This window comes from Xiphophorus maculatus, chromosome 8 (assembly GCF_002775205.1).
Source record: "Xiphophorus maculatus strain JP 163 A chromosome 8, X_maculatus-5.0-male, whole genome shotgun sequence".
NCBI lineage: Eukaryota > Metazoa > Chordata > Actinopteri > Cyprinodontiformes > Poeciliidae > Xiphophorus > Xiphophorus maculatus.
The window spans coordinates 18421858-18433472 of record NC_036450.1 but is presented as its reverse complement, the minus strand read 5'-3'; the positions used below and the strand labels follow the sequence as shown (position 1 = coordinate 18433472).

At 38.2% G+C, this 11615-nt stretch overlaps 1 protein-coding gene across 1 annotated transcript; it reads right to left on the bottom strand.

Annotated features, from left to right (window-relative positions):
- Positions 1-1173: 1173 nt before the first annotated feature.
- Positions 1174-11365, bottom strand: kcmf1 (potassium channel modulatory factor 1). The gene is made up of 7 exons (XM_005798645.2): positions 11173-11365; positions 8981-9148; positions 8725-8864; positions 6209-6310; positions 5910-6093; positions 4032-4326; positions 1174-2713 (listed from the first exon to the last, which is right to left on the bottom strand). Exons 1-7 carry the CDS (start codon positions 11186-11188, stop codon positions 2449-2451), a joined length of 1170 nt encoding a protein of 389 aa, XP_005798702.1. The 5' UTR covers positions 11189-11365; the 3' UTR covers positions 1174-2448.
- Between the last annotated feature and the right edge of the window lie 250 nt (positions 11366-11615).

The window sequence follows — 11615 nt, the reverse complement described above, 5'->3', positions numbered from 1 at the left end:
GAGTGCAATGAGTTTTTGCCAGAATCGTGCAGGTGCATCTCAGTACAATATTGGGGAAAAGCTTTTAGTAACTCTGCTCATGAATTGACACTTGTGTGGATTCATTAAGCACAGTCATGTGCTTTAAGTGTTTGTTTTGGTGATTATAGTGTTCATTTAATTTAATTACAGAAATTAAATACTAAATAAAATGCAATTACAAAAGGATTTCAGCAGAGGTGTTTATTCCCACATAAATTCTTGGGAATAATCCTGGCTTGAGTTGTATTGACAGGAGTTGATAACACCAAGAAGGATAGTGAGCAACAAAATGGAATTGCTACAGAGCAGGGCTGTTTTTTGTGTGAGTGCTGAATGCAAGCATGTTAATAGAAAATTGAGTGGAAGGAAAGCCACAGAGAAAAGTGTAAAAACGAAGAGAGAACTCTAAAGCAGAATTTGTATGTAAATGTCTCAAGACAACATTTGTTGTTAATTGGCACTAAATAAAGAAAACAACAAACATACGCGTAACCAACATGGGCAACAGCCATTAAAAATATTTTCCTTATGCCATTCCTGAACCAGAGATGATGTCAGAATCACCTTACCCAAGGAGAAAAAAGAAGGGCTAATCTGTGGTCAAACGTTTGCTTTTCAGATTAAGTACATTTTGCATTTGGTTTCGACGTCAACTCTGGCGGAGACGAAGAATCAAAGATGTTTGAGATCCTGTGTGAAGTTTCCACAATCAGCAAAGCTTTGACAAGCCACTTCGGCTGCTGGTGTCGCTCCGCTACGTTTTATCATGTTCAAAATAAAAACAATAATTAAAATTAAAAAAAGCTATCTACCCATTTCAATCTCTGCGTTTTACATCTATACACTCCACTTTTTCTTTTCAATTACTGAAATAAATGTTTTCAATTATATCCAAGTCTAAATTATATATGAACGTTTTTAAGTACACAAAGCACAAAAGGCACAAGCTATGCTTTACTAAACTGTGACAACAAAAAAATAAATAAAAATAAAAAGAGATCTTTTGGTCTTTGAGCGACAAGCATTTGAAATAACTATTTATTTTCAAAATAGTGGTATTTGAAAAGCTAATAAGCCCATCCCCAAGTTCAGGAATTTTACCAAATTACTTTTAACAAAACGAATATGAAAAAAGACAATGTGCCAAAGAACGGAGGTTTTCACTTCCATCAAAAGATGTGTGCCATATTTATTGTAATCTAAATTTACACTTTAAAAAAAGTCTGCCCATGTCAAAGAATCATTATGAAAGTTAACGCAAAAAAAAAAAATATTGTACATTTCTTTACATAGAGGGTAAAAGTAGAGGCATGAAGGTGGCATGATCCGTGTCAAGGCTCAAACAAATCATAAAAACAGGTATAAATAAATAGAAAGTGCTAGCTTTAATCAGAAAATTAAAAAAAAAGAGTTGAGTTACGGAGGAGGGAGGAAAAAAAGAAAATAAATGAAGCTCCAGCGAAAGTCAAACAAGCCTTTGAAAGCATGTGGTCTGACACAAGCAGAGCGGAGGAGCACCGGATCAAGTCGTTCATAAATTAAAAACTATACTGTGCTTTAAAATCTCCAAACTAAAGATTAACATCCAGAGGCAAAACTCCTTTCTTACATTCGTGGCTTTCGCGTCTGCAGCCGTAATACAGAAAAGTCAAACTGGATTCTCAAATCGCGGCGTTTTCTCCAGATCCCAGTTGTTTTTCTTCATTTCGAAATACTCGATGAAAAAAAAAAAAGCCCTAACAAGACAGTCAAGAAACTGATGTCTGCAAGTGAGTCAGTATGCTACTTAAGCCATATTCGATGTAACCGTTTGAAAGAGTCGAAAGCTTTGGGATATTTTTAAAGAAAAACAAAAAGTACAAAATTTCGATGACGGGGTCATCAAAGGTCATGCACGCTGCAAATAACTGCATGCGGTAAGTTATGGTAACCCATCCAAGCACTTTTTATTTATTAATGATCATTAAACACACACAGCAGCTTCATCAGAGGGGCTTGTGTTCTTATGACTTCTGAATGTGGAGTATTTATATGGAGGGCCCTTCACATGTCACAGGAAGCAAAGCTGCCTGCAGAACTTACCTGATAAAGAAAAGTTAAGTGGATTGATTATCAACTTCATATATATTTTATATATATATATTTATATTCATATAAATCTCTTCTCTTGCTTCCTTCCCCATATGAACATTTTATTCCAATTGATCTCTTTTAGTTTTGTTTACAATGTAACAAGTTACGGTGACGGGCCTTAAGTTACAATCACCAAAAACAAACTGAGGAGATAGAGGAGAGAAGGGGAGAAAGAGACAGGGAGACGGAGAGAGAGAAAAGGAGGAGGGCGGGGCCAGGGAGGACCGCACTTGTCTGCTGCCCCTTCACTGACAGTTGCAGCACAGAGGACACAGTCTGCTTGATGCTCGGACATCAAAGAGGAGGCGGCGGAGGCTCCCTCCCCGAAGAGCTGCTCTCTCGGAGCTGGAGGTTCTCCAGCGCCACGTCTAAAGGCATGATGTCCACGCAGCCCATGGCTCCGAAGTCAGCGAAGTCTCGGCGCTCGTCCTCGTCGGAGGAGGAGCTCTCCTCGTGCATCAGCGTCGACAGCAGCAGCTCCTGGACGAACAAGCTGCGGTCGGCTCGCTCTCCTTCTAGGAACTGGCGCTCCGCTTCCGACATCTTGGGTTCATTCAAGCTGGAAGAAAGAAAAAAAAAAAAAAGAATGTTAAGTTATTTAGGATTGAAACAATTAATCTGATTAATTGTGATTGTTGGAATAGTTATCAACTGATTTAGTAATAAATAATTAGATTCTGAAGCTTGCCATTTGTTAAAAGAACACACTCAGATCAATAATTATGCCAAAACAGTACAAAAAAATATGTAAATATAGCCTGCTGGTTCAAATTCTGAATCTAAGACTGAATCTATTAGGCACCTTTTGTAATCCAGATATCAACTGGTTAATAAACATAGATCAGCCCTACACTGTATACATGCCAAGTCAAGCAGAAGTTGCTGAGCTTTTCACATCTTAATGTTAGACGTATTAGTTTAGTCGTAGATGGATCCTTTGCCACAAATCATCAACGCTAAAGAAGTGTCGCGTTATTAGATTTTAGGCAAAAATTATGTTTTTTTTCTTATTCAAAAAGCATTTATTTATTTGCATTTTTGTACATTTTTAATGCTGTATAAAAGCTCAAGTGGTTAAATGCAAAAATCTGCAGAAAGTGACAATTTCTTCAGATTTATAACCGACTAATCAATGGAATAATCAACAGAATATTGATGGCTACATTAATCGGTAGCTTCAACCCTAAAGTTATTAATTCAGCACGCATGTTAATTTACTTCAAAGCTGAGATGTTTTACAAAAAAAAAAAAGTTACTTTATGCGTGACATTTGATCCTGTGAAAGATATACATTAATCCCTGACTATTTGTGATCACATGTTTTCTCCTCTCACTGGTTAATAAGCAGGTCTAAACATCTCTGAATCTATGTACAGGAACAGTTCAGTCTAAGCTCCAAAGCCATACAAATGCAATCACAACCCATAAACGTTTTCACATTTTGATCCATTAAAGTCACAAACTTCAATGTTGTTCATTAGCATTAATGTGATAGACAAGAATTTGTAAATTACTGAGAAATGAAAGAATTTGTAACATGTGGCAGAATATGCTCTGCCAGATGAGACCAAAACTGAACTTTTAGGCCTACACCACTTTCCCAGTGTTACATGGCAGCATCATGCTGTGGGCATTAAGCATTATTATCAGTTGACTGAAAGACGTATGGAGCTAAATACTGTGCAATACAGAAAGAAAGCTTGTTAAAAGCTGAAAATTGAGGTTTAGATTCAAACAAATTGATGTTAAAGTCCAGACTAAAGTCCAACTGAGAATCATGTACTCTGTTTTGGTCACGTAAAATCAAAATAAAACAAACAACAGTTCAAGGGCTTCGAGTACCACTGGGTCACGCATGATGGACTGACCCCACTCACCGTGCTAATAGAAACTGGGAGCTTTGGGAGGAGGAAGCGGGATTGCTATCACCCACGGCGCTGGTGTTGGCAGTGGACGAGTTAGGCGGAGGGATAGAGTTGCCCGTGTTGTTGGGGTTGTTGCCACGTCGAGTTGCGTGGCGGCCCGCCTCTACCTGCTGCCGGGCTGCCTGCGCCTGCTGCCGCTCCAGCTGCAGCTGCATCTGGAGCTGCTGCAGCTGGGAGGCCGAGGGGCCCGACGAGTTTATCTGGCCCCCCGCAGCCCGCCGCACACCGGACAGCTGAGACAACAACTCTGCAGGAGACACAAGGCAACTTTTAGTCCGTTCCTTTAAAAAGTTAATTTTTGGATGAGTTTGTTTGTTAAAGTGGTGTTTAGATAATACACTTTAGATAACACAAAATCCAGCTAAGCATTTTCGGACTGGTTTCTAGCACAAATATATTGGTTTTGTCTTATTTTAAGTGTATGAACTTTCAAGTAACTTTTCAAAATGAAACAAGAGCTTGTTTTAAGTCAGTTATTTCTTGATAAATTTTGATTGATAAAAAAAAATACAGGTTATAAGTGAAAATAATTTGCTAATGGATCATGTTTTTCCCATACAAGTTAAAATGTCTTGTTCCACCAGCAGATTATTTCATATTTAACTGGTACCTTTTCAACAATACTAAGAAATCATTAAATCAAGCTGCTATATCTTGCTGAAAAGTTACTTGTAAGCTTGAACACGTTTAATAAGACAAAACTAAGATATTTGCTCTAGAAACTAAACCAACATTTCTTGGTAAGATTTGGTTTTTGCAGTGTAGGCGTTTTCATTTATTTTCAGTGCCGTGCTTGTATGCAACCTTTTTAAAACCAAATTTTTTATTGGCTAAATGATGTAAAAAGGAACTACAAATCATTTAGGTACAAAAAGGCAGCTTAATCAGAAATGATTGTCATTTAAATTAAATAAAATTTTCTTGCACTTATAAGATAGCTAAGCTGAGTCTATGGAAAATACAAAAAGTTAAACAGTTGGATTGTTTCAACATATTTCTGCACCAAAAAGGTGACTCCCAATGAGCTACGAGGTGAAAATATGATAAACAATATCAATGGTGATGAATCTCATAATTCTTTAAGTCCTAGTGAAAGTTTGTAATTTGGTCAACAAATAGGAATACTTAATCACCAGAGCCATCTTAAGTAGCATATATCAGGTGTAATGATTACAGTATCAGCTGGTTTCATTCGAAGTTGCTTGAAGTGGCCAAACAAAGGAAAGATATTGCCTGGGTTCCTTTCGCTGTGCAGAAGCAAATAATGTGAATCACAGAGATATTTCTAGTAATAATCCACTTTTTCAGCAGCAATCCACATCTAGAGATCGTTCTACCAGGTTTAATGTGGCAACTCAGTGGAATCATTACGATCACACCCCAGATGGACAGTAATTAATCAAACAGATGGATTCCTGCACATTCCTGATGTCAAAATGTCACATCTCCTCTAGAGCTGCCAACCCTATACTAACACAAATTTAGTATAAATTAAAAAAAAACTTTTCTAATAATTTATAGCAGATGTTTCTGAAGTGATCATCCGTTTTGAAAAACATGTGTATGGCTCTATACTCTAAAATTGCTATTAATTTTTAACCTTGACCACTTGAAGCAACCCTGATTTTTGTACTTTGTATTTAAACCTATGTTTATTTCAAATTGTCCTACTTTAACTAAGTTTTGACAAACTTTGCTAACCTTTGTTACTGTAGAATATAAACTATCACTGCAGAATCCTATTTAATGTACATATTTGTGTTTTTAAGACCAACTTTTCTGCTCATCAGGGACGCCAACACAAGATAAAGTACTGCATATGAGGCTCACCTGCGATTGGGTCCATTGTCTCTCTGTTACTGGGGGTGTAAGTGGAGCTCTGTGATGAGGAGGATGAGAGCCCCCCCGTGGAGCCGCTAGTAAAGTGCATATTTGTCCGTCGAGCTCTGGGGCCACCTATTCCTCGCCCTGGGTGGAACATCCTACGTACGTGCCGAACACTACTGGACTCGTCGTAAACAGGGGACTGTTAAGGTGAAACCTTGACAGTGTACGACGTAAATGTGAATCACTTTAAATCAGAACAAGCCAAAAGACAGAAATGTCCCGCGGGGGGAAAAAAAGGATATTAAATCTCTTGGCGCTCTGTGCTCCAGGGTGAGGTGAGCTGTAAAGTCGTCCGTCACATGGTTGGGATCGCCTCCTGGCAAGGCAGCGCAGATTGGACAGATCTGAAGAGAGAGCAAGTGGATGGGTTCCTTTAGAGACATCGTAGGACTTTGGATGGAACAACACAAGCAGCTGCATGCTAAATTTCAATTATTGAACAACAGTGATGCCATCTAGGCCCAAAAATGCAACAAAGCCCAAATTAGCTCATTGCAGGCAGCTTTTCATCCAACGACAGACAGAACGTCTAAGCTCCTGCTCTAACCTGATGGGCCCAGCAAACTTTAATCTTTAAATATCAACAATCTAACAATTGATACAACAATAATATATGACTATGCAGATTTCAAATAACTTTACGTTAGAAAATGATTACCTGATTGTGTGTGTCCATAAATAGGACAGAAAATAGGAGGTAGCGAAACAATATTTCTTTAAAACACAACAAGTGTTTTTGCAGACTCTCCTAATTGTGTGTTTTTTCCTTGGAACTAAACTGTACTGAACTTTTGTCTCCACCAAAGCCACTCGTTATGTGCATTTCCACTTTGGGGTTCCTAAACCAAGCTTATTATGTAGATAACTCCCACCAGTTTTAACTCAGATGATGTTTGCAGTAATCCCAAGACTTTCAATAATTGAAGCCTGTCAGATGTGCATCTCAGGGAGACAAACCACTCATACAGCAGCAGCTGCAGTGACAGTGTCATTGTAAGTTTGCTCCCTCAAACAATAAATGAATATTTGAGGAGTTGTGACTAGTGCCATCTGTACCACACCACATAAACATAAAAAAAAAATATTTCAACCAATTAAAATCTCTTTATGAAAAAGATTTAAGGGATGTTTTTATGAAGCATTTGTGCAGACGCTGAAAGCCGTACTTTATATATTTCCACGAGGAGTGGCAGATTTAATCATGTATTTAAACTCAAACTCAATTACCTGTGTTTCCAAACAATAGAGAACATTGTTTTAGTAATATATATTTCCAGTAAATATGAATTACAAAGAGGAAAGATAGATGACTAAAACTAAATGGGGGTGAATATTTAACTGGTAAGAAATGCTTGGGCCCATCAAAGAGGTTTCACCTCCATGTCTGGGTAGATTTCAACATCTTGGGAAGATGTCTTCTTTAAAACTACTCCAGAAAACAACACTGGTTCCTGAAAAGCTTCCTGAAGTGGAAACACCTTTTTGTTAGCATGAATAGGAAGCTGGATGAAAGATGTGTGCAAAGAGTCATGGTCCATTTCCAGCTCCCACATCAAAACTTTGACAAAGTAACATTTCAGGCACTCGATGCCTCCAAAGAGCAACATGTGTTACATACAGAACCATTTTTAAAAGGACTGATACATCTGACTACATGAGACATCAGATGTTCTACATACATGACCTGGATGTGTCAAAATAGCTCTCCACATATTATCCCATTCCTTTAAAAATGAACGTCTGCGGTGTTTCTAATCAGTCAGATCTCAGATATTATAAATAGTTCATATGTAATAAACACCATCATGAAGACAATGAACTCTGGGTTGGCAAAGTGTTGATGTGGGTCTTCAATTGATGTCCAGATCCACTCTTTTTTCTCACTGATTTGCAATAAAAAAAAACTCCTTAAGTATCATCCCTGTGATGCATTAATCACACTAGATGATTAATGCATTCAAATAACCAAATGGCATATTTATGGCATAAGACCGTCAGAACAAGTTTAAAAAGGCATAATTTATCATTAATTACTTGCCACCGTTTTTTATGAGCTGTTCTCAACTAAATAAACCGTGTTATCATGGCACCCAGCACCCCAGGCACTTTGGTGTGGTTTTGACTGGTTCCATACTTTCTAATATTTCCAGCCTATCTCTCACTTTTAGAGAGAGACGCCGTAAAATAAAAGGGAGAAGCCTGAAATCATTTCTATTTTACATGCACCTACATGACTGAATTAAACTCAAGTTTTCTCAGCCTTAGTGGCTCATGGTTTGAATGCAGAATGCACAAAGTGTAAAGCATCAGACATTGTAATAAACGCCATTTGTGTATGGTCATTTGCAGCCACCTTGAAGTATAAAATACTAAAACTTGCAGTAAATTTATGGCAACAGGTTTTTGATACTCTTGTGTTCCTTTCCCCTACTATTGCAACTTTTCCAAAATGAGTAGGGAACATCGCTAAGCTGAAAAATACCAGGTGGAAGAAATAAACTGAAATATCTGGAAAAAACATTTGACGTAAAGAAAAATTAAATAAAACTGACACTTTAAAGACTCTTAAGAGAGGTTGAAGAACTATTTAGAAAAGATGCTTCAAATAAAAAGTCTGTCTCATTGAAAAGAAAAGGGGAAAGAGACACAGCTCTAGATGTCTCAAAGACATTTCAGCCGACTGAATAACGTCCAGCACATCAGCGACAGCGTTGATGCTCGACCTGCAGGGCGAAAGAAAAAATCCCAGGACACTCACCACCTCTGTGGACGTCTCCGAATGCTCTGAGGTGACATGCTCCTGTAAGGACGTCTCCGTGAAGCCCATCTTACCACAATAAGGACATGTGAACGACTGAGGTTGTTCCACCGAAAAGGTGTCTCCTCCATAATACAAATCTGCAAAAAAAAAGAAACATTAATAAAAACATCTGTTCGTGACAGCCAGAGAAATAAAGATATTAAATCCGCATGGACTCGATAGGATGCTCAAGTTTCCCTCGATAGGGGCTTACCATAGTCTACTCTGGTTAATATACACTGCATGGGATGCTCTGTGGTGTGTCGTGTTGTGGTGGCCCCGCTCTCGTAGCACGATGCACACAGGTCGTAGTCGTAGCAAATTAGACACTTAAACCTCCTTCCTCTAAAGTTGCCCTTTAAACATGCATCACAGCTCACACCTGAAAAAGGAAAACACAGAGAGGAGCTCATGAGAGGATGGGCTACTCACTGCTGTCAAAGGGTTTCAGAGCTTCCAACTGTAAAATTTACCATCAGTTTTAAGTCCATCTAATGAAATACCAGTAAAAGCGCTCAGGTCAATGCGCTTCCAATCAGCTGGCTGAATGGAGGCCGTTTCTCATCCTAAATAGAAAACTAATTTGGCTGTTTGAATAGGATCGTTGCAAGATTTAGTAACTTTAATGTTGAATTTAAGATCTCTACAAATTACAAAAGATAAATTTACTTTTATTTTTCTTACTTTTTATCTTAAGCAAGTTGTGCGTTAACTTTAACTTAAGTTAGACAGAACTGTCGAATTAAAAGTGTGAGTTTCTGTTCTGGTATGTGTAGCAAGCACTTTTGAACCTACATGATGCAACTTTAGCCTCATTTTACAGCACAGAGTTACTGATAAAGGGTTTTAGCCGACTAATGAAATAAATGTTTTCCCTACAAGTTCATGGAGAACTTGTTAAAGTTTCCCAGGCCTGTTAAGTTGCGACAGCCTAAAGAAAAACACAAATCAGAACTACATCTCACAGAAAAAAATACCATCAAGTTATTTCTCAAAAACATCATTATCTATAAGTAATTTAAGGCCCAGTACGGAAAATATGGAGAAAGTTAGAACTTTTTCAAAGTCTAAAACAAAGATCTTCAAGAATATTGAAGGTCTTGCATGAAATATGTTGGAAATATGTTTAGGCCATATAATTTTTCAGGTATGACGGTACAAATGATTAAGGATAACTGCAAGACTGACTATTGGACCAGGTGGTCGGGCTATTATCAACTTATTATTCTCGCAAAACAGAACATTATTTAAAAATAAGCACTTAAAAACTGCTCTTCTTGTTTTTTTTATCCATCTTTAACTTAACTCTGCATTAATCAAAATAACTTATTGTTACAAAAAAATATAACAGTTATAATTTCTGTAGTGTTAAAACTTGTTACACTTTCTGTTTCTACATAAAATACAATGAAAACAACTGATTTTACTGATACATTACACACACATTTCAATGGAGAGTCAGAAAATGCCATATTTGGCCAGCTTGTGATGTAAACAACTATTAAGAGTATTTCCTGTGACTGGTGAAATATTTTTAAAAGACTGCAAATGGCTTAAAAAGGGGATATTACTTTTGTTTGCACTGACCCCATCAGACATAATTCCACTATCAGGTTTACTTGATAAGTTTATGATAAGTTTGGTGGTTAAATAGCATGAGACGCAAGATTCGTACAGACCAGAAAAAAATATGCTCATAATAAATAGTTTGTTCACTGTAAGACAACTGTGATCAAAACTTTAGGTGGGAAATATTTGTATGCTCATCGACTAAACTCTACAACTTTAAAAGGTGACTCATCAGTGATTCCACGGGAGAAAAAAAACTCGGCTAACTCCAGACAAAAACACTGTAACTTATATCTGAATAGACTGGTTTCTGATCAGAGGCCTCAGAGTTTCTGTCTTTTAGTGACAGTGCACTAACATACAACATTATAAAGAGCTTATAACATTGTAGTTTCGGGTTTTATGGACACGTAGGATAAATACTATAACAGTTTTTAATGCGTGTTTTGGTATAAAACTGATTTACGAGAGTGTAAGTACTGGGAAGTCCTAACTAAAACCAAAGGCTTCTGGTATTCGCATAGATTAGCCTTCTCAGCTAGCCCGGCTAATACAAGGTAATGTAGCACCTAGCCGCGGCTAGCTGCTAACTGCTGCTGTCTCATTGCGAACAGGTTGAGCGAGGTTACAACAGATACTTTTACATGACAGGCACATGACCACCAGCGCTGCTGACAGCAAATATAAAAAGTCAAGGGACAGGCTTGGAAGCCCGCCAAGAAAAGCGCAACTACCCCTCCTAACACGAAAAAGCCCTTAGCGAAGCTAGTCATGGAGCTAGCCGATCAGGTAAAGTAGTCCCCATCCCGGGCGCCGAGGATCCGTTTATTAACTCACCCTCATGTCGGGACATCCTACAAACAGCGACACAGCCCCTCTTCGGGCTCCCCAGCGCTTTCAGGGAGGAACGATACAGTTTTTGTGACTCTTGGCTGGTAAACCACTCCAACCTCGTCTCTTTTCCGAGCAAGATGGATCCCCAGCAGCTTACAGTTTGTTCTGCTTCCCGTCCCAGAGTGTCACTTTATGGCCGTATGTTGCGAAGGGTGGACACCAGGGGGCGCTCTTCGATACTTGCGCAATAAGAGTCACTTAGCCCTGGGCTTTGACTTGCAGAATCATACTTTGCATTAACGAAATGCAACTCAGAGGCTTGTTGCTTGTTGTGTTATTTAAAAAACGTTTGTTTCTAATGTTCATCAATAAAAAAAATATGTTAAGAAAAAGCTGTAGAACTACAGTGTAGTCAGATAACCGCTAACAGAAAATATAATTCAGGA